Source organism: Eleginops maclovinus, chromosome 20 (assembly GCF_036324505.1).
Source record: "Eleginops maclovinus isolate JMC-PN-2008 ecotype Puerto Natales chromosome 20, JC_Emac_rtc_rv5, whole genome shotgun sequence".
In the NCBI taxonomy this organism is placed as follows: Eukaryota; Metazoa; Chordata; class Actinopteri; order Perciformes; family Eleginopidae; genus Eleginops; species Eleginops maclovinus.
In genome coordinates this window covers 11,107,192-11,131,615 of record NC_086368.1, presented here as the reverse complement: position 1 = coordinate 11,131,615, position 24,424 = coordinate 11,107,192, and the positions used below count along the sequence as shown (strand labels likewise).

The 24,424-nt window shown below is 40.0% G+C and overlaps 1 protein-coding gene across 1 annotated transcript in view; it reads left to right on the top strand.

The window, feature by feature from the left end:
* Positions 1-1,469: 1,469 nt before the first annotated feature.
* Positions 1,470-24,424, top strand: part of asic1b (acid-sensing (proton-gated) ion channel 1b) — a 154,603-nt gene continuing 131,648 nt past the window's right edge. Inside the window, exons 1-2 of the mRNA XM_063911999.1 lie at positions 1,470-2,713; positions 12,003-12,198. Of these exons, the coding sequence (XP_063768069.1) occupies positions 2,352-2,713; positions 12,003-12,198 (558 nt within the window). The 5' untranslated portion in view covers positions 1,470-2,351. The remainder of the gene's footprint in view (positions 2,714-12,002; positions 12,199-24,424) is intronic.

Genomic DNA, 24,424 nt, shown 5'->3' with positions numbered 1-24,424 from the left:
TGCGCTGCAGAATTTCTACCCAGAATGCAAATCACCTCACTGGAACAGAGCATGGCTCATCTTCCCAGCACCGCTGATCAATATAAGATGCCGGCTTTATAGATGACTGCCACATTGTCACAGTCAATACTATGGCAAATGGCAATTATGGACGCATTATGAACAATTTCATGGGTGAGCTCCCCTTGCCTCTTGGCAATATGGTTTCTATGACAGATTTGGCACTGGCAGTCTTGCGACACATCTGCCTTATTGCCTGTGTTTGCCTCACTCACTCACTCTGACATATTTGGATGTTCCATTCAGTCAACTACATCGATTTGTTCAGGGATTTGTGTGAGCCAGTGTACAACTGTTTGTATGAGTGCACTCATGAATAAACATGTGAATATGTATGTGCAAGTGTGTATACAACATATTTGTGCAAAATTGTTACAGTATAGGCTACACAAGTGTGTATGTGTATTTTTTTTAGTAGGAAACATACACTATGTGTTGAGTTTTTTTAACAGTAAATATAATGTACACTTGTGCACTGTACACATATAGACTATATAATCACATATGTACATGAATGAACTGATAAACATTTTGTGATTCTGAGCAAATCTAACACAAACTTGTGTTACTTATCTTGTTTGTTTTTCTTTCTTTTATTTTTAAGTGTTCTCTAAGTGCTAAATGCCCTTTCTTGGGAAACTTTATTGAACCAGTATTTGTCTATCTGGACTGTATGGGTGTACTCTTTGGACAAAAATGAACTGCAACTTTTTAGATTGTATTTTTGCCCCTTCTGGGGCCTCTGCATTATGCAAACGAGCAACTAGATGAGTAACTAAATGTATTCATACTTCCTTAAAAAAAAAATGATTCACTTGGCTGGGAAACAAAGGGCCTTTGAAAATTACAAAGTTTATTTGTGAAATGTGATATTACATTTTCCTCCTGAAATGTTGCATTGTTTTGGTCTGAAGGGCCACCATACATTAGCTTATGTTGCATGAATACTGTTTGAATTAGATTTGCCAGTAGCCGAGTTACGGTATCTGACTTTTAATCTTCTATACATTATATGTTCACTTGTGCTAAACATTTGTTTTACAGAATGAAAGTGATAACTTTCCCCAGAAAGTAAAACTTGATCCTAGCTTGTTTTCAATAAGCTAACGTTAGCTTTCAGCAAGGACTTAAAGAGAGTAGTGAGGAAACATCCAGTAGGCTAAAGGTAATAACACATGTTTTAGTCATACTGTCTTGAAATTGCTGAAATTGTAGTCTCAGTAACATATCCCCCCTTTTGGTTAAACACATGCATTGCTGAAGTGACACCGACTTCGTCACCCGGTGTAAAACACATGCCATCCTATCCGTGCTCTCTTCTGCTTAGAGCGAATTTATCCCGGTAAACCGCTACCACCTCTGAGGTGCTACTGCTTTCCCTTCCATTCATAACACTGAGCACATCGGGCGATAATTATTTTGTTCCCCAGATACACATTTTCCCCAGAACACTTTTAGTCAAGGATTAACCAACAGGAATCCAAAGAAACCGGAGTAGGCTAATTATTCCTCCATTGTTTTGGAGGCAGCTCGGAGGAGGGGATGGATGCGAGGAGTAGAGGCAGCTTTCTGACGGACCCTGCTCCTCTGTGATGCAGCTGTTTATGCTGGCTGTGAAAAAAACCCCTACACCCCGACGACTGCTCTTATAACGCTAACGGGCGAGAAATCAGCGGCTATTTGTTATTCTGCACGTGTTGGGATTGCATATGAAGAACTGGGAAAGCCATGTAGCCAGTGCCGTGCACACAGAGGGAGAGAATACACCGCCGCTTTGATTTGTATTCAGATTTTCCTCGCTAGGGTGATTTCACCGTTTGTTTTCTTCTTCCTCCTCAGCTGTTTTTTTTCTTTTTCTTCTTGGTTTTTTTTGTTTGTTTTTTTGTTTCGACCATGGAAGCCAGATACTAACTCGGTGATATCACAGAAGTGTACCAGGAGAGAGGACAGCATTGGCATCTATCCATGCGCGCTCCACACCGGGCTATTATGTGACCCCGGCCGAGGTACCTACCACACACGTTTTTCTACATCTACACTTTCTCTAAGGATTTTCATGTAAGAACTGAGTATTTTGAGGATATCTTGGGTAAAATGCTCGGCTGTTTTGCCGGCTGTCAGTGACGCAACATCTCACACAGACTGCATGAGAAATACATGCGTAGAAGGGCGTGAACTTGCAGACACTAACCTCCTTTCCTGTTAATAAAGCATCTGCTTATCTATAAAGCCAGTTTCCTCCGTGTGCAATCCTATACCCTTCAGTCATCGCAACTCATCCCTGGGCCACTATGGATCTCAAAGCGGACTCTGAGGACATGGACTACAAGCAGCCGGCTCCCATTGAAGTTTTCGCCAGCAGGTCCACGCTGCATGGCATCTCGCACATGTTCACTTATGAGCGGATGTGTATCAAGCGCACCCTGTGGATTTTGTTTTTCCTGAGCTCCGTGGGTGTGCTGGTCATGGTGTGCGTGGACCGGGTGCAGTTGTACTTCCAGTACCCGCACGTCACCAAACTGGACGAGGTGTCGGCTCCGATGATGGTGTTCCCCTCTGTCACCTTCTGCAACCTCAACTCCTTCCGTTTCAGCCGGGTGACGAGCAACGACCTGTACCATGCTGGGGAGCTCCTTGCTTTGCTCGACGGCAGGTGTGTGTGTGTGTGTGTGTGTGTGTGTGTGTGTGTGTGTGTGTGTGTGTGTGTGTGTGTGTGTGTGTGTGTGTGTGTGTGTGTGTGTGTTAAGAGCTGGCTGTATTAGCGCTACCTGTTGGTATGGTGTCAAGAGGCAACACTGGTTCCTGACCTTTAATTCATACCATTCAGGATTCCTCCTTGCATATAGAAGTCAGTTTCTTATAACATAGGTTTCAACAAGACAGTATTCAGTACACATATTCACAAACAAACAGCTTGGATGATAAGGTTTTGCCTCAGGGACTATGTGAGGTTTTAGTAGTTGTTGATTTAGGATTTGATTGTGTTAGCAGCACAGTTTGAGATTAAAATCACAAAATGCACGCAGCTAGCTGCAAAGGTACATTTTAAGTTGGGCAATTCTACTGCGGTTATCATGAAAATGTATCCATTCTTGTAAATTGAAGTTACAACCATTACATCACAACATTTCTTTGCCCACTGACTAAATATCGCCCTCATAGAGCTCCTGCGGTCACGTGACTTTTGGTTGGGAGCCACCATTTTGGCAGTCAACATGACCACCGGTGCCAGTGTTTTCTTACCGAGCGAGTATACTTCTCATTTTAATTCAAGTGAAATTCGGCTTTATAGTACAAAATTAGAGAGATTAAATATAAGCGACCCATATAATTCACCCGGTGTGCTTTTCAAGAGCATAACCTCCTGCTCTGAAGACGATGTACCCGACTTGCGCTACGCAGACATCCACAGCTATCTTGTAAGCTTTCCATCAGTGTACTCAGGAGACTCCCTCAGAGCGTACAAAAGCTTGGAGGCTTACAAATGGTGTCAGTCCGGCTTCGTAAACAACATTCAACTGTGGAGTCTTACATCCAAAAACTTCGGCATCATCACTGCAAGGGTAAGTATTAAATTATTCCAGTTTGGTGTGACGTTATTGTTTATAACCATATCACGGCAGTTAACTATTTGAAATAAAATAATCTGAATAACACACCGATCACAAGTAGACCCAACATGTAATCAGACAGGAGTTTGATCTACCCACCTTTGACGGATGGCTTCTGCAGATATCTTTGCCTGCTCTACTTTGTGCAGTTTAGCCTTCTGCCTTCTGTTAAAAACCTCCAGTCTCGTTTTATGTCTCCTCTTCTCTGGAGATGGAAGGTAATCGAAAATTGAGGGGATAAAATCCGGACTCAACGGATTATCACTCTTTCTCCCTACAAAATAAGAAGGAATATTTCAACACGGGTTTGTTTACCACTAGCTTGCTACAAGCTAACTTGCTAACTGGCTAGGCTGCGCCAGAGCCACACTTGTTGAGTTAAAAAGGGACATCACAGTGTCCGTTAGCTATAATAACTGGGTGCTACTTCTTAAATTAAACTAATTAAATTTAATTAAACTGACCAGAAACTTTTTGTAGCATTGTACTGTATTCCTTCACCCACCTGATATGAAGTGATCACTGCATAAGCGAAAGCCAACGGCCGGGGGGTCCCATCTTTCAGTCTTTTTCTGAAGGCTCCTGGCTCTTTTAATCGCTCCAATCCACTTCTCCCTCCTCTCCGCGTCTTTAGGAATGCGATAATACGATACACCTTTCTTTTTCCCACGCCTATTTGTGCAACCTGGTGCACAGCAGTTAACCACCATCCTTGACAGTCTGCCAGTGCCTGTCAATTTACTGCCGCGATGACTGCCAAAATGGCTGCCCCTGTCGTATCTCGTCACGTGACCAGCATATATGACATCATCTGCAGGAGCTCTATTAGATATTTTGTTAAGAGAATAATATAAATATGCTGATGCTTTACTTGTATAACTTATTTAAATCCCCCAACTGTTGAACTTTGCTGAAGTGTCCTTCAGTTTTGCAACTGCAGGTTTACTTTCTTGTCTGAATTGTCTGACATGGAATCGTGCCAGTCACATGGAAGTGCAAAGCAGTGTTCTTACACCTGTCTCCCAGGTTGTCTCTGTTAGGCCATCAGGAGATGTACAAACAACAAAAGCATTGACAAAGCATGCAAAACCTTTTAAGGCTCTCAGTGAATATGAACTTGGGCTGACCTCAGCCTGACAGAAAAGACAAAAAAGGGGAACAGACAAAAGATGTTTATAAAAAGCAAGCTTTATAGTTGATTATTTAATAATGTAGTGACATTACAGTTCATGTAGGCTGAACTCCACACTTCATAAAGGCGGCTGTATTTATGAAACATCATGTGACAACATGAAATCGACCACTCACATTGTTCTGCTGGGATATGTTAAAACAGTATTTCATAAAAAAAAGAGAAAAAATAGGGTGAGGAACACATTTGATCACAGATGTGAATCATTCCCCCAGGTAACAGATTATGGATGAGCTGTTTCTAAGTGGTTAATAGAAAATGATGAAGGAGAAAATGCCGCTGGTGCAATTCCTCATAATTTTACAGTTCATGTGATACGAATGTCTCAATATTGGATAAGTAGACAAGTACATTTTTAAATCCCCAGCTGACAAAATGTGGAAAGACTTGTGTGTGTGATTCACAACCGCTTACCCCTCCCTCTACACTTGTTACCTTCTGCTCTGCTTTGATCATTTGAGTCTTTCGACTGCCATAACAAGCCCACCGTTGAATGTTGAACATTTTGACTTTAAATGTCTTTACTTTTTCATTTCTGGTCCTTCATATTCAAATCACGTTTAAGAGTAAAGTACACATAACCGTCCTTGACACTATTCACAGCGTGGGCACTCAAATTGACACAAGCATAGCCATAGGTTAATGCAAAAAGAAAGAAACATCTACTATAAACAAACATGTCTAAATACCATATTGAACATGTTAGTCAGTGTATTTTTAGTGTATTGATCCACACAGCTCTGATGCCAAAGGCACAGCTGGAGAGAACCTCCGTGGTACATGCTACGATGACATAAATCCAATTTCCATGTTTTCATACTGAATAAAGTTGCTCTGTGACCTCTATATATATATGCATTGATATTACTGATGATAACCTTACAGGAAAGAAAAGCTTCCATTGCTCAGGGCTGCAGATCTACTGCATTTGTATGGTATGGATTTCAACTAGTGTGCCTACATCCTACATGGATTTGTTACTCCGTGTGTGTACCGTCAGCTGTAATGGCAGACTATTAAAGTATCAACAGAGGCTTTCATCCCTATTATTTGTCAGTGCAGGTTCAAACAGATTTCCTGTAAGATTCACATGAAGAAATAAGGCCAAAAACACAGAATAAACACCAGAGAGGAAACAGACCATTTAAAGCATTGACACAAATGACATTGGAATAAGCTGATTTTAGATGGAGAGGGGGACTGCAACCAGAGGCAATTAACTTGTGTCTCGTAAGCTGTGTGATGAACAAGTCTTTATCCCTGAGTAATTAGTGCTATTTGTTAAGCTACAGAGTTGTCCCACTGATTGCAACTCACATCTCTCGCACTGTTTTTTGCCCCCAATGTTACATTTGGCCTTGAGGGAGACGTCCCCTTACTTTTGGCCCTCTCAGAGAATGATCCTTTATTTAATGTTTTCTCAAAGAAAAATGACAAGGCAATCTCAACCCAAATAATAAAAAAGTGCAGGAAAAGTCAAATGACAGACTAGGCTTATTCCCAGTGTTAGATTGAAAAGAATATTAATATACAGAAGTGAACCAGAATGAACTAACATTAGTGATGGCATAATATTGAATCAAGACATAATCACAACAACAATGGATATGACAGTAAATATATGTATATATGTTGATATATGCATTCACTCCTGAGTAAAAGAAGAGCGACATGTCATTGTACACAAAAAAACTCCCAAAAACTACATGGCCAAAACACTTTCAAAACCACAGTTAAAAAATATTCCAAGCATATTTCGTAACATTTTTAAAAGGGAAATGTTTTTCTCGGATGGGAAAAGGAATTTTTATACACTGTCACACAGAGGTACAAAAACAACTGTATAAGGACTTAGACAAATAAAATAAATGTGGAAAAAGCTTGAATATAACTTGTCAGCAGAAAAAGTTCTTTGGGTTTACACGAGACACTTCAAATTAAACATTGATGGGGGTGTAAACATGTCATTGGTAAGAGTCTTAAGATCAGGCGTCACGCTGTGTCTTATTTATTTCTCAGAAAATGTCAGAAGAAAAGTGATAAATTGTCATGCGTCCATCTTAGTCCCATGAGGAAGCAGCAGGCAGTATCCATCCTTGCAGTGATGCCTGGCTGTCATTCATATGAAGTTTGTTGCTGAGCTGCTAGTAACTTCCCCTTAACTTACTCTGCTGCAGGGTCTGTATAAAAAAAAAAAAAAAACCTGATCCTATAGTATTCTTGCCAGCTGAAGTCATACTCGACAGTGCAGAACATCACAAGTAAATTACTCTATTTTATTTGTATTATGTTGCAATGGCAATTATATGATAGTTAACAAGAGAAAGGTCAATTTGGAGAAGGTGTTGGTCATGCATGTGTGCTGCCAAAAAGTGTTGGATCAGCTTCTGAAAGTCATAGGAGCGAGTCCTCTGCTTACACAGTTCTTTAGTTCTAGCATGTTTCCTGAGCTTGCAAACATGCAGGTTCACAGAAGTGGTGTGTTAAGTGCCGCAAAATGTAACGCTCGATAACTTTGATCGCGTTATCCGTCTCAGCAAGATCACAGGCCCTAATCAGGATTTAACTGCAAAAAAAGTGCTTGGGAAGCAAGCTTATCATAATGAAAAAACAAAACTAAAGAACTGCTTCTAAAGCTGATTTTCAAATGTTGGTTCATTTGCATTTATATTGTGATTGTTTCAAAGGGAGAAGATTATGATTGTGGAAACAAAAGTAAGTAATTTAGTGTTAGGTCAAGGTTTTAAAAGATCAAATTTGATCCGTCTTTGCAAGGCACCTGCATGTTTACTATATTTCCCCTCTTTGGTTTGTTTTTTGTGATTGCTTAATGATTAAACAGATTTGTTTAGGTACGCTTCACCTCAGTGGCCCTAGTTTGCATTTCTATGATCCTGTCAAAAACAGCTGCGACCCAGGTACACTCTCATTAAGATGTGATTATGAAAAAACTCAGCTTCCAGGAATCATCGCATTTATTCATGTTCAAGGACATTGCACAAACAATTATGCTCCTCTGTAGTGTATGAGTTCAATTAGTGCAAATTGGATAATTACCTGAGATAACATCTAGATGTGTTCATTGTTGTGTCACATGTGTATAATGGCAGTATCAATAACATCTCTGAAGATTTTTCTGTGTATTTCTTCCATTAACTGAGGGTTTGAACACAGTGTCCGAAAAATCAGATGTTGCTATTACTCCTCTCAGTGAGGTGGAAAAAGTGATGCAGATGATCCTAGATTTGTTTTACTCCCTACAAGAAAATGAAAGTGCTTGTGGCCAATAATCCAATTTTGCCACCCTTGCCCCTACGCAGTGAGATGCTGTGATTGCTTTAGGGAGCAGTGGCAGGGCAATATTAAAGATCTACCCATATTATTGTGATTGTGTGCGCTTCAACTAAAGCCTCCTGACTCTGGAATCCGAGCTCAGCGTCTTAAGTGCTCTCCTGGCAGCTTTGTGTTGCTTATGAGACAGAGGCTTGCGATACAATTCAATTTAGTTGAGAATAAACCACAGCAGGCTGTGTCTTCTTATTAGAACAAAGAGTGACAATGTATTGATGTAGTCCCAGTGAGGGGCAGAGCACTGACTGTGCTTTTTTATCAAAATGCACATTTCAGTCATTAACTGCGTCTTGTTTTTTAACCTGCCGTTTCCAGGACCCCAGATTATCTTTAACCTGCTATTCTTTTCACTGGAAGTACAGTAGTTGTGCTTAAAGGAATAATTTACTTACAAAATGACTATTTGTATATCAGTTACTCACCATGTGTTATCTTTAATTCCTTTTAGACCCTTGAATATAACATTCACTCACAACTAAATCATTGTGGACACTGGAAACAGCATACATACATTGCTCAAATTATAGTTGAGATACATTTTTCTGCTCCATTAACTTACGTGTTCAACAACATCAACACACAGTTTCTCTCTTACACATTTACACATCTAGCAGCCAGGTGATCCATAAACCCAGGTACACTACAGGAAGTCTTTGAACTTGAATTATAAAAAGAGTTTACCTAAGATCAGTGTCCGAACTACGGGGGGACTCGGGGGATCCGAGACCCCCTGAAACTGACACGAGATCCCCCGAAAACATGATTTGGGAAATGTTGGGGGGTCTCTAAAATATCAGTCAAGTCAAGCGCAAGAGCAAGCGCCCCCCCCCCCGAGAGAAAAATGGGACCCCCCGAAAATCTCGGCATAGTTCGAACACTGCCTAAGATAAAACACTTATTCTGACTTACAGAGTCTTTTCTTTGTTAATGAAAGATCTAAATGAGCCCTATTTAAAGTTAAAAGGCAATGAACTTTTTAAGGAACAATTAAATAACCTAAATCCAACCAGATCACATTTACAGTGCCTAACCTGTTCACACATTCAAACAAAACTGCATTTAAGTAATAACCCTACATTGATAAAACTTCAACAGCAGCACAATTTATTAACGGCAGCAACCATTTCAATTATGCATTTCATTTTTGAGCAAAATCTTTTCCTCGTCATGAGTTACTGCAGCTTTTGCAATTTAAACTTTTTAATTTTTAACTGTCAACCAGAGTTTATTTGAATAGATTTAAATGGAGGGATTTATAAGATGATTATAGTTATTGTAATTAAGAAATATGTGACATATTTTGCAAGCATTAATGGGTTTTATCTGCAATATTACAGCTGATGTGTTGAATTGACAACACAATTGTGTAGCTTAAAATTTTGGTCAGAATAGTGCCAATAATCACAGCCAGTTAACCCTGTTTTACCGTCAAGCATCCCAGGTTCTTATCTCTCTTCAGTGTTTTGAGTAGAGAGAAGCAGTGCTCATTTCAAGGTGAATATTTTCTTTCATTCTGCTTGTAGTAGGTAAACAACATTGTAGCTGCATGGAACATATTACACTTCCTGTAATTTTGGTTGTATTATATATATATGTATATATATATATATATATATATATAATATTAAGGCAGTGCTCAAAAGAAATATTGTAATATTTCATTTTTTATTCATGGATCAACTTATTATTCTCGTCATCAAGGGACAAAATCTTGTTCATAAGTACCTCCAAAGCTTGACCTTGCGGCAATAAAAAAAAAATTCCTTTAAGATTTACCACCAATTATGGTTTGAAATAGTGCCTATATCCATGAGAAACACCTCCGCTGTCAGCCGCCACAAATTCATTCCCAGATTTATCATCGGGGGAGAAGGGTATGTCTCTCTCTGTCTCTCATGGTTTACAACTCTGCTTTCTCTAGCTTCTGCTTATTCATGTTTGCAAATGGAAATTGAGTTGTCCAACAATATTACAATCACACGATGCAGGAACCTTATTATAAGATGGCTGCTGCTTTCTCACATCACACACAACTTTAAATCAAATCTCCTCACCTTAGTACGGCGGTAATTTAATTTTGAAGAAATAGAAAGCTTATTGCTCAGTTAAAAACACAAATGATGTTCGCTCTGATGGGCTGTGTGTGTCCTAACTAATTATTCTCATAAGTATCTGTCAGCAGTGCTTAATCTTGGCACTCCATAATTTGGTATGCTTGTACTGCTGATGGCCCCTCGCTCAGCAGGGGTCATCAGCCTTTTCTCAAAGCAGGGCCACGCCAGTTAATTGAGGTTAATTTATATCTCCGAATAACTGCGAGCAAGTGCTGCAGGTTGACGGTGGTTGTCTAACAGCAGCATGTCAAAAATGAATTTTCCAGTATTCTGTGAATATGCCTTCTGCAGCTCAGTTTGATCTTTGTTGACACACACAAATCAATTATACTTGGCATGTTTTTGATGTGTTTGTGTGGAGTGAAGAGAGACACAAAAAGAGTGAGTTTGTATGCGTCCCTTGTACACTTGATTACCTTTTGCCCTTAAAACATAACTGTAGAGCATGCTATGTAGAGTGTTTTGATTTAAACGGTAAAAAGTCTCTAGTTTACCAGTGTTCAGGATGGAAATTTCAGCGAACACTGATGCCTATTGCAGGAAAAAAACACTACAGTTGATCCCAGTTATACCGCAAAATGATCATCATGATTGTGTGAAAAATAATTCCCCTGTCCTTTTATGCAATTATCCCCCACTCAGGGCCACTTATGTTGGTTGGCATGCCACAGCTAGGATGCCAGTTTCAGGCACATATGTACCCTTTGTAAAGTTAGAGGGAGACTATGTCATGATCCTGGTTTCGTGTCTGTCATGTCTGGGTGTTGTGTGTTTTATTTTGAAATGTTTTCCCCTCTTGTGTGATGTTAAGTTTCACTTCCTGTCTGAGTTTCCCTCCTTTCCCTGATTGTGTCATTGTGTTCACCTCTTGCCCCTGTGTTTCTCCTCCCCCTTCCAGCTGTCTCTTGTCTTGTGATTACCGTTGTGTATTTAGTGTTGGTTCCCCTTTTGTCTCTTGTTCGGTCGTGTCATTCCCATGTTTGTCCCTGGGTCTCGTGGTCCAGTTCTGTTTGTTTCCCAGTCCTGTCTGCCTGTCTGGATTCCTCTCGGCTGCCCTCCTGTCTTTCTGTTTTGATTGAGTTTTTGTTTGCTACTTTTAATTTTGATGATCGTGCCTGCTCGCACCGTTTTTTGAGTTTTGTTGTTACAGCTTTTGTGAAATAAAGCTTGCCTTTTATTAAACCCCCATACCTGATTCCCCCTGTTTCGCTGCATTTGGGTCCTTTACTACAACCCTGACAGACTATGCTTTTTTTGCTGCTTCTTATTCATTTTAACGTTGTTTATATAATATAAAGTTCAGAAAATTTGTCTGCCTGCCAAAAGCTCAACATTTATTTTTTTAAATGGAATTGAAGTACAGCTGAAACTGTGTGTAACAATTTTGTCAATGGGAATTCTTTGAAGTCAATTTATGTGTTTAACAGTAAAAAGATTAGTCTTTGAAAGAAAATCATTTAATGTGTTAACTATTCATTTTGAGTTAAGCCATTTGAAAAACTACCATATGAATAATGCAGCAAGTTATACATTTATACAACATTGTCATTGTAAGATGTTGGTTTTATTCCAAAATCAAGTAACTAAATGGTGGTTAATTAGACCAAGTGTGTGTATTCATGAACTTGCTTACTGAAGTCCATAAGAACAAAATGCCAAACCTTCTTTTTCCAGGTATGAGATCCGGGACAAAAACATGGTGGAGGAAAATGTCATGAAGATTTTGACGGAGAGGGCCAACTTTGACAACTATAAGCCCCGCCCCTTCAACATGCGTGAATTCTATGACCGAACCGGCCACGACATCAAGGAAATGCTGCTCTCCTGTTTCTACCGAGGCGTCGCGTGCAGCGCCGAAGACTTCCAAGTGGTGAGTCAGACGCATAAACAGTAAATGCCCTCCAGCTGAGGCCTGCCAGGACGAGGGTCACTGGTTGGTAATACAATGTCAGCATTGATAAAGTTTATTTTAACATCTATAGGAGATGACCTCAGTTAATAAATCATTCCTGAAGTGTCATTTTGGAAAATGACATAGCTGGATTTATAAGGGTCTGAATTGTACAGAATTATATATTTTTTTCTTTGGTTCAATCAAAGGAGGTTTCATCAGTCCAGATCCTATTGTTGCCCCCCAGGATGTTGACACTCACCTTTTACATGTTAGCTGCAAGGCCTTTCACACTGGCCTTAGTGTGCTAGTGCAGTCTCTGAAAGGCTGGGCAATGACTTGAAACTTTTTCCTGAACCCTGGGTCACTGCTATAACACCTTCTTTATGAAGAAGAAGTTAAAACATTGGTCACTCTGGGAGATTTCCTGGAAGTGTTTGATTTTGTCATCTATTGGCATCCAGTTATTACCTTGAACCTGTGTGACCTTAATATTTGTTGTACAGCTTATGGATTCATCACAGCAGCAGTAAAAACAAACACTAAGCTCATGCGGTTTACCTTGTCCTGATAGTGTCTGTCTAAAAACTGCAACATATAGAGTTATTATAAAGGTAGACTCTCACAGAATTGATGTTTAATAAATGTGTGTTTTGATGACGGAAGAACATTTACAAATGTTGACTTGTTGCAGAGATAGGTACAGTTCTTTCTCTTGTATGGTACTATGTACGCTAATCGATTTGTGAATATTGTGAATATTGTGAAGTCAGTTTGTGCTTTTTGGACTGTTAGCTGCTAACCGCTAGCTCAGTCATATCCATGGTCAGAGTCGCTTGGGGGCAATTCTAGCCCAGAATGATACTCAGAGATGCTTGAGTTTGGTAAACCAATCCTTTAATTTTACTTTCTTTAACCTCCAAATGGGTCTGTCTGCGGTGAGCAGTAAGTGTAATAATGACATTACCTTTTGAATGAAAAATTCTGCAATCTATAGCTCTCAACCAGTTAAAGAATTAAAAAGCTATTGAAAAGTGGACATTTGTGTGGACAGAAGGCAGCACCAACTCCACATCTAAAATACAATGAAACAAATAATAGCAAAAAGTCATAGGCCTTTCCTCCTTTCCTCAAAACAAGACTCAGGAGAAAACACACTTTTTGCAACTAGTGGCAGCCTGCTGTGGAAACCGGAGCTAATCTAGAAACTCTCCAGCAGATGCTCATGCCAGAGCAGGTGGCAAGTGATGATGGCACAGCGCTGATAAGGTTGAAGTCTCTAGAGAATCATGTGGTAATTGCAAACTTCTACACATTTGTAAATGTCTTATAAAGAGTCCAGTCGCCATACAGCTCCGTAAAAAATTAAGAGACCTGCAGCATTATCAGTTTCTCTGGTTTAGGTATGTCTTGGAGTTAAATGTTTTTTGTTGTTGTTGTATTTTAGAAACTATTGACAACATTTGGAGTGGTTTTCCGGAGCCGTATATCACTGATAACCTCTTCTTTCCCGCATTTTTATTAGAAGATACTCCTGCTTTTGAACTAAATCAACGCAGTTCCTCTGTTGAAGTGCTTACCCTGTCACTTATAGCGAATGTTATCTCTACCATGGCCTTCCATGACATGAACTGCACACATGTCTGCACAAAGCTGACCCTCAAAAACCTCCAATAAATGCACATGCTTAAATAAAGAGAGTTACATTACAGGTGCGCTTCACATGACAAGCAAATCTCTCTTCCAGACCATTGCACCAGTTTGATAAATGGCAGGCTTGTCTGTGGAAGGAAAATGTCTGAAAAGCAGCCATAAAATTATTCTTAAATGTGTCCCTCTCTCACTCTCACACTCTGTGTCCTTCAGTGCTCCTCTGAGGTAGGATATGTCATGCTCTAAACATTTTTCTTCCACCTCATATCCCGCAAAACCATGTAGTACATCAGAGGGCTGCAACCCTTCCCACATGGCGGGGATCCTCTAATGTGCTGATGTGACCACATTTACTGTCGTTAGTTGTGCTTATGGCAGATGGTTCTTCGCAGGGCTCTACAGTAATGGTACAGTAGTGGACCCGGATAGCACAGCTCAGCAGAGAGCGCTAATGGTGTGGAAAGAATCCTCAGTGCAATAGAAAATGGACGATGAACGCTCCCACCAGTCTCTGCCTCCCAACGCCAGAGCATGGAAGCAGGAAAGCTGTGATTAACGCTGTCGGCAGCTTCTGCTTTGTTTAGCCCCAGCATCGGCAGTGTGCCTCGCTAGCTGCTCCCTGGCTGTGGAAGATAGACAGAAACAAATGTCTCCCGCTCCATATGGCTTCAGGGAACCCAGTCGCATAGCATCATTTAATCTGAACTCTGATAAAGATGGAAAATAAGGAAGTCAGACTGGATTTATTGCAGATTCGGAGACAGTTTAATATTGCCTAGTCTTCTAATGGATGAATATATTGATTCAATTGATTTCCATATGCTATCATCTTCAGGTTTTGAGTCCACCATTATCCAATCAGAATCACGGTATGCCCTTGTCAGTGGCCAAAGTAATTGTGAATTAATAATCACTATACCCAGTCATAGTACAAATTCCCAGCCATTAAAGCTGAAAGAATTACAGATTAGTAACGCCCTCTATCTTTGAACCACTCAATTCCTGTCATTGTGCCCCTGCCACCTATTTGTCCTTGGAAAGACTTTTGATCATTACAAATTCAGAACATTGGGCTTTCGTTTTTTAGTTCAGATGATATTAACAAACAGCAGGAAGGAAAAATTACCCTCAATTAATATTAAAAGGTGGCCTTAGGCTTCTGAACCATAGCTGAAGGAGATAATAGGAGAACACTAAAAAGTGAGGGAAATAAAAAGACCATGATTTGATTTTATTATGACCTTGGGTTTAATTAAAGGGATGCGTATGTCGACACATGGAGAAATCAGGAATGTACAGAGTCAGTTTGAGAATCAGTGGGTACACAGTCGATCGGAGTGCATCCCTAAGGAACTCTGCTGATTATATTTTGATAGGAGACTGATGTCATGACTTCAAGACACCAGCGTTTGACTTCAATCACCTGGGAGAACGATGGCTGACTTTTAACTTTGCAAGACTAAAAAACTGAAGCAAAGGGGGGTTGACTGTGAGACACAGGCATCACATGAGAGAGGAAATACGAGCAGGAGAGAGAGGGACATAAAGAGGCCCAGGTAACAACAAAGTCCCCAGGATGAAACTGAACATAATGGTCAAGTGCTGCAAGGAGACAGTAAAGAAACATTGCAGTAGAAGCAATAGATGAACTATCAGTAGACAAACAGGTTTGTGCTCATTTAACCTCTCAGAGAATGCAGAGCTGCTCTGTATCTCCCTTTTCCAGCTGCCCAATTGTTTGCCCAAACACAATGAAGTATGGCAGCTCCACAGGTCTCTCTTTTTCACTCTTATACTCTTTGTTTGAAGCAAAATGTCAGTTTCTATCCAAATGCATAAAAAGCAGTACATTATAGATCGTAGTGGTATTTAGACAAATGTCTTGAACCTGTTTTCTCAATGTCCGTGACAATGACCTCCAGCACTACTTTAATAGTACTTTAATATTCTGTTTTAATAGTTAACAGCAAGTTTTGTCCTGATATATTCACACTGATGAGTCGCCAGCCAAGTGAGAAAGTGGATTTGCAGATGATGACATCTTATGATAATGCATTTTGTCAAGTGTCAAAGTTCAATTTAAGTAATTAACTTGAAACTGCAGTTGACATTTTAATACCTTTGAACTTAATTAAATTGAGCAAACATTAATTGATACAACTGACTTTAAATGAGAACATATTGGAGCTAGAAGGGCTCTCAGAGAGTGCAGCTCTCCGCCAAGGCCATTTACATAAGTGTCAAGTAATGCGTGTGGTCGCCCTGTGATTCGGATCCACTCCAGAATGTAATGGGCTCTTCCTTGGCCCCAAATACATCCTTTTATCATGTTTCATAAAAAAGGGGCCACTAGATTTTCTGTAATGCTGCCGACAAACAGATCAACAAAACCAACCAAAAGAAAATACCTTGTTGTCGAGGGTCAGTATCGGAGGTCTTAAGGTGTTTTGCATGTTTGCTGAATTTAGTGATCTTTCCTGAAAAAAAAAAAAGAATGTTCAACTCTAAAAGCTTGAAGCTGTTGATGTTTGCTTTATTGAGATAGTTGTGAGGTGATATCATTTTTAGTTGGGGATTCTTTTCCTTTAAATTATCCCCAGCATTTAGATGTATCCTTCATATTTCCCATTAGCCCGTTTAGTCTCCGTGTCAAGCGTGTGACAAGCCCCCACTGCACCCCCCACCTTTGTGTAACCCAGACTCTTGCGTAATTACCATGATCATGATTCTATTGAGCTATTGGCTCCATTTCAGCGCTGCATTGACCCTCAGAGTCCACCTTCGGTTATACAAAGAAGTGTCGCTAATGAGATGTGATCAATAGAGAAAGCTTTTCAGAGACACCTGCCCATAGATCACATTTTATAGAAAAGTCCCTGAATCAATATGAAGGATATGGTTGGGAGGCTTTGTTAAAAAAAATAATCTTATCACATTTGTGAGATAAAATAATGATTGGTTTCATTAGAAATCCAGCCTCTCCATCCATATCAAGTGTCACCTTGATGCAATTATGGCTCTTGTTTCTTTTTAGTCTGAAATTCCCTCTTTCAGTTAACAGGGACTGCATTTAATTGCTGAGCCACCGTGGAAGGATACTTGCAGTTGTGTGTAGGCTTCTGGGCCCAGCTTTAGGCATCTGATTTCTTAGCATAATTCCTGCTGTGATCTAATTTAATTATATTAGCTTATAATCGTAATGGCTGTTGACACTGAGTCTCTTGAGGTACCTGCCATTTGTGATATCAAATATTCCAACGTGCTTTAATCTCCCATTCCTCATCAACAGTTTTTGACACAGCTCACTTTTGTTCAACCCTTTTTTTTAATCCATTGCTATTCTGGTCTCATTCATCAGCTCAAAGCCAATGATTCTTCCGTTCTTTTTGGCCGGACTATTCCCACCACTTTCCCTCCTGAGGATAAATCAATCAATTTGCTATTACTGTAGAACTCAAAGACATGGATCAATTAAGTTGTTGCTGAGTAATGCATGCATCCCTAATTAAATAAAGCCCTTCTCTCTGAGTGTAAAGCCAGGGGCTTTCCCTGACACAGTCCTGTCTTTTACTCGCATCGTCCGGTAAGTCAAGTTAGTAATAACAAAGGAAGAGAATAAGGATTTTGTAAAGTGTCCTTTCAAAATACTTTGTCAACCATCTCAGATGCGGAATCAAACATTTGATAATTAACAAACAACCATCTTGTAATGATCTGTTTCCTAACCTTTCTATCTGATTAACCTCCACAAATCTATCAAATGAGTTCAGGAACCTCTTCAACTGTGTTTTTGTATTCCTCTAATTGGTTTTATCATACTTTTATTACGTATCTAAATGATAGTCATTATTATCATGTTTCTTTTTTTACTAAAGCAAAGTATTGCCAGAATTGCCTTGTTTTCATAAGATTTGGTCAAACTTGCATTCAAATCACTCATCACTTGCTATGTTACCAACATTTATACTCTATTTATTTAGTTCTTACACATTGTCATGTTTAGCATTTTGCATAATTTAGGATTTGCTTGAAGTAATGTTTTAATAATGAAAAAATACTAAATACATGTCAAAATCTTGTGACATAAATTGTTATTTTTCATTTATGAGATGGATGGAATACTTGTTTAAGATTGCATGTTGTGACAATTCCTAGCTCGAGAGCTCAGTATGAAGTAGTTGGGCAATTTACACCTAAACAGAAAGAAGGATTGATACTGGGACTAGATTTCCTGATCAAACAATGCATGTTCTCTGCCACTACACAATTACACAAAGTAGCATCTTTTACCTGAACTCATTGTTGATTTTTGTTTAAATCGCAGAATGATTGTTTCCTGAAATCTGAGGAAAAAATTAGAAGGGAAACACGGATGAAGGCACATTCAGAACTGCTTGATAATCCATTGGTTTCATGTGACCCTCACAATGCTTCCACCCTAACAGAAATGTTTTTTTCATTATGAATTGAGTGGGGGATAAACAAATGAGGGGGTGAGTAAGAGGAAGAAAGAGAGGGAGAGAACTTATCCCTTCAATAATCAATTATAAACATTTTGGTAGAGATCAGAGGCAACGGATGGCTGCGCAGGGCTTTGGAGTGAGAGGGAGACGAGGAGAAACTGGAGGGGGCAGGAAACGCTCCTGAAATAAGAGCATTGGTGTGTGTGGCAGCAGGGGGAGAGCTTGGCTCTGGGTTAGTGGTGCCAGTGGGAACAGGAGGAAGGAGGAAAGAGGTGGGGATAGATGGATGCTGAGAGACCAGCGAGGCCACTAGCTGAATGAGAAGCAGGGTGAGTGCTAGGATCCTCCCTGCGTGCACACATTGTGTAAAGCTCTCAGTTCCCACGTCACTGCACAAACAACGCATGTACGCTTTATATTCTGCAGACAGTCGCGATGATCATTCACATGCTACTGGCAGGTGGCACACTGCTGAATTAGTCGGCTAATTACAGACCAGAATCACATTACAAGGGCGAACTTCATTCCCTCTTTTATTCCCTTTTCCATCATTTTTGTGATTCAGATATTCTAATCGCAAACCTGTTACATTCCGCCCTGGTTTATTACCTTTTAAAAAATATATATATTCTTCCCTTTTCTTCATTAACAAATTTGGATTCATTAAAGATACATTACTGGAAAACATGATTAATGGCTTTGGCATTAAAAGTTCTGATAATGACAGCAGCTGATTGATGACTGCACGGGAGATTATGTGATGTTTCCAGAGATTGCATGATGTTGAAGCGTTTTGCCTTAACTGTTTTATTAAATATGACACTTGTGAAGGCAAGCGACAGATGGGTCAAAAGGATGTTTCTTCGTTTCTCAGAGGACAGCGCACAGATGCTGTCCTCTTGTATTTCGGCAGCTGGGGATAGATAGAGAGAAAAGAGCTCTTGGAAAGCTACAAGGGGCCCATGGGAAGGTGTGTTTTCATCTCCATCCAACCATTGTCTCTAATGTTTCTCTCCGTGTCTCTTAGGCTAATACACAACCTTCAAATATCCCTGTCAACCTCTTTTTGACTTTGTTCCTTTAATCAAAGACCATTTGAAGTAAGAAACACAGATTTGTAATTGGTTGTGTTCCTGTTAGAGATTAGAAATACTTCATTTTTAAAAATCAAATCTCCTAATGCATTGATGTGCTTAAGCATGTAGGCACAGCTTGGGAAGCCCGGGGCTATGGTGTGCTTTGGTGAAGGAATCCTGGATGGCTACAGAGTTGTGAGTTTGGAGCGGGGTTGAGGATCACTACTTCTAAAATAGAGACACACTTGTGATTAACGAGAAAACCTGACATAATTTCTAGGTAATGAACAGAAGGTTAAGAATTCATAGTGACATTACATTTCATTTGGCTGACGCTTTTATCCTAAGCAAAAGTGCAAAAAGCATAGAGATTCAAACTCCGAACAACATAGTCTCTTTAACTTGTAATGCATAAGAGTGTTGGGCGTTTTGAGGACAAAATAAATATGCGTGGAATATTTAAGACTGCATCAAAGCACTGCTTTAGAATAAACTGTACCTAGAAAAATGAAAGTGAAGGCAATGGAGCAGCCATGGATAAGACCTTATCTTTCGGCGGGTTTTTTTATACTGTTTGAATACATCTGTCAGTGTCTGTCAATGTCAGTCATCCAGTCAGTCATTCAGTCAGTATACAGTTTTAAATGAATAAAAGATCCTTAGAGTTTGTAACTGGTGAAAGTAGAGACGTGTCACTCGAGGCTGAAACAAACTCCTGTGTCCGTGTTATCAGCTGTTCACCCACCACCACCTTAAGGCAGCAGCTCATCCATTGTTTATTGCGTTTGTTTTCACTACTTTGATATTGTTTGAGTTGCAACCATGTGAAAAAGGTGCCATTAGGGTAATGTGGGTGTCTTATTCATCAGAAGAGCTTCAAGAAGATCAGATTCAGAAATGAGCTACGACTAGGACAGAAAAAGTGGTTTGATATAATGTTGTCATGGGAACCATTACATTACCAATGGATGCCACATTTCTACATCACCTCTTATCTCACTGTAAATGTTTCTAGAGGAAGAACCCTTACTTTTCTGGATAATGCTATACAGCGAATGACACATCTGTGTTGAAATGAGGAGAGCTACTCTTTTTAAGCTTTTAGTTATTCTGGTAGTGTGGCATCCCTGTTTCATAATCTCCAAAGAATCCGTTTAAGTAACATGAACATTTTTTTTTTCACAATAAAGATGGACCTTTGACATTTTTTCGAAAACATGACTTTAAAGCATTTTCTCAAAATGAAAACTTTCAGTTGTGGCTTTTTTTATCAACACTTTTGCGTTGAAAAGTGTATTTAATTATCCTCTTCCCACAAACAAAACTGAAAGTAAAATAATCTAAATGTCATTGTTTAAGAATGACTCTACAACAATAATAAATAGGTTTTGGAGCCTTAGACCCAGACAGAGTGGCGCTCCTACAGTACAGTAACTCTCTGAGTGTGTCGAGGCGCAGAAGGTGGCTGCAGGGCCCAGTGTTCAAATAGAGAAAAGACTTCTATAATTGGAACAGTTTCCCTGTCCAGGGTGTCCTGCAAAGACACTGACTCAGTGAGGCTTCAGTGAGCGTTTCAATATTCCGACTCTGCCCGCAGGATCCTAAGCGGTGCTCTCTATCTCATCCTCATCCATGAACTGTCTGGATGTCACGTCTGATGTTTAATTAACAATATGCTGTAAGGATGAAATATATATATATAAACATAAATTGTAACCTCTGTCACCCTGGTGCTGTATTCTACACTTTTCCTTCTTAACCTTTCCTCTTTGCTGAAAACAACCGTCAGTCATTATCTTTTAATGTTTCCTCCTCAGCTCCCAGTCTTTTTATCTCTCTATTCCCTTGCGACAGATTTTTTTTTTACCAGCAGTGGGGGGTTGGTGAGGGAATTTAAAGCATCAGAAATCATTTACATATTGCTGAGTGTTCAACATACACCATCCCAGTTCACTGGGCAGAACTCAGAAAGGTGCAGGCAGCATATTCATGCACTCCATCTAATGTATTGTGTGTGTGTGTGTGTGTGTGTGTGTGTGTGTGTGTGTGTGTGTGTGTGTGTGTGTGTGTGTGTGTGTGTGTGTGTGTGTGTGTGTGTGTGTGTGTGTGTGTGTGTGTCACACAGTAAGGGCTTCAAATTAAATTTCCAGATTCAAGGGCTTCTGTCCTTACAGTAACATGCTGACCTGCAACTTTGGTGGATAAACCTCCCAATAGCAGACCGAAGTTATCTTTTTTAAAAAAAAATCTCTTTATGCTGTACAGTTCTCTAAAAAGCTTCCTAGGTTGTAATTTACTAAACTGGGGCAGACTTGCCTTTCCTGCTTTTTCCCTCCTGTTGAATATGTGTCGGTGTATAGTACATCCATCTGTTTTTCATTACCTTATATATTATTTGTTCACACATTGTCCTAAACAATAAGATACTCCAACTTGTATTTGCCATATCGGCGTTTATGTAATGCTGCAGCTTTTGCCGCCGCAGCATTCCTCTTTTTAATATGTGAAAGTAATTTTGTGCTAATGCTGACTGACAGTTACAATGGATGTGCCAGGCCTTGGTTACAAATCAGTAGATTGGAGGTGGCAGCAGAGTGGACCCGACTAAAATACAGTCGCTGCACCCTTATTCTGTCACTGGGTTTATGTTCCTGCTTACCAGGTGCCAACAGCTGGGCAGATAAGTGCAGAGATTATTGGTTGGTAGTAGCTCAATCTGTGAGGACTTGTCTGGGGAAACGAAGGGTCGCCGGTTCAAGTCCCGATCAGACCAAAAATACTGTGGACTGGTAGGTGTTTTGCTCTGCCAGGGCTTCATTAGTCCACGTCTACAGGTCATGTTTGTGTGTATGTCAGGCTTACAGTGGGGCAAAAAAGTATTTAGTCAGCCACCAATTGTGCAAGTTCTCCCATTTAAAAAGATGAGAGAGGCCTGTAATTTTCATCATAGGTATACCTCAACTATGAGAGACAGAATGAGGAAAAAAAAATCCAGGAAATCACATTGTAGGATTTTTTAAGAATTTATTAGTAAATTCCTCGGTAAAATAAGTATTTGGTCACCTACAAATAAGCAAGATTTCTGGCTCTCACAGACCTGTAACTTCTTCTTTAAGAGGCTCCTCTGTCCTCCACTCGTTACCTGTATTAATGGCACCTTTTTGAACTCGTTATCAGTATAAAAGACATCTGTCCACAACCTCAAACAGTCATACTCCAAACTCCACTATGGCCAAGACCAAAGAGCTGTCAAAGGAGACCAGAGACAAAATTGTAGACCTGCACCAGGCTGGGAAAACTGAATCTGCAATAGGTAAGCAGCTTGGTGTGAAGAAATCAACTGTGGGAGCAATTATTAGAAAATGGAAGACATACAAGACCACTGCTAATCTCCCTCAATCTGGGGCTCCACGCAAGATCTCACCCCGTGGGGTCAAAATGATCACAAGAACGGTGAGCAAAAATCCCAGAACCACACGGGGGGACCTAGTGAATGACCTGCAGAGAGCTGGGACCAAAGTAACAGAGGCTACCATCAGTAACACACTACGCCGCCAGGGACTTAAATCCTGCAGTTCCAGACGTGTCCCCCTGCTTAAGCCAGTACATGTCCAGGCCCGTCTGAAGTTTGCTAGAGGGCATTTGGATGATCCAGAAGAGGATTGGGAGAATGTCATATGGTCAGATGAAACCAAAATAGAACTTTTTGGTCAAAACTCAACTCGTCGTGTTTGGAGGAGAAAGAATGCAGAGTTGCATCCAAAGAACACCATACCTACTGTGAAGTATGGGGGTGGAAACATCATGCTTTGGGGCTGTTTTTCTGCAAAGGGACCAGGACGACTGATCCGTGTAAAGGAAAGAATGAATGGGGCCATGTATCGTGAGATTTTGAGTGAAAACCTCCTTCCATCAGCAAGGGCACTGAAGATGAAGCGTGGCTGGGTCTTTCAGCATGACAATGATCCCAAACACACCGCCAGGGCAACGAAGGAGTGGCTTCGTAAGAAGCATTTCAAGGTCCTGGAGTGGCCTAGCCAGTCTCCAGATCTCAACCCCATAGAAAATCTTTGGAGGGAGTTGAAAGTCCGTGTTGCCCAGCGACAGCCCCAATACATCACTGCTTTAGAGGAGATCTGCATGGAGGAATGGGCCAAAATACCAGCAACAGTGTGTGGAAACCTTGTGAAGACTTACATAAAACGTTGGACCTCTGTCATTGCCAACAAAGGGTATATAACAAAGTATTGAGATGAACTTTTGTTATTGACCAAATACTTATTTTCCACAATCATTTGAAAATAAATTCTTTAAAAATCCTACAATGTGATTTTCTGGATTTTTTTTTCTCATTCTGTCTCTCATAGTTGAGGTATACCTATGATGAAAATTACAGGCCTCTCTCATCTTTTTAAATGGGAGAACTTGCACAATTGGTGGCTGACTAAATACTTTTTTGCCCCACTGTATGTGTAATTTTAAAATAACACCAGAGTGAAAAACTGGATTTCCCCATCTTAATGGTAATGTTTGAATGAATGAATGGATTGAGTGGAGTTCAGAGCACCTGATACATTAAAGAAACAGAGACTGGATCTGGCAAATAATACCCCCCTCATGTAAAATTGTGGGTTGTTTCTTTTGGCTTAAACAATTAGAGTGTTGCCAGATGATCTAACCCATGTCTTTGTTCTCTTAAAATGCCAAATAACCAACTCTTATTGCCTCATTTTCAAGTGTTCTCTTCTTCGAAATTTGTTTTACTCCCAACATCCTTTTTTGATCACCTGTATCACATCAACCATCCATATTCTTGCCAGACTTTTCCAGTGGTGCATACTCAAAGTAGGTTTTTCCAGTGTTTGGGATTTAAGTTACATTTTAGTGATTGGACAGATAATGTCACAATAATGAAAGGTCAAAACCTTCAATTTGGGAAGGCCACATTAATATTCCGCAATTTAATTTTAATTTGAAAGACCGTAGGGGGAGAAATTGAGTTTCATTGTATAC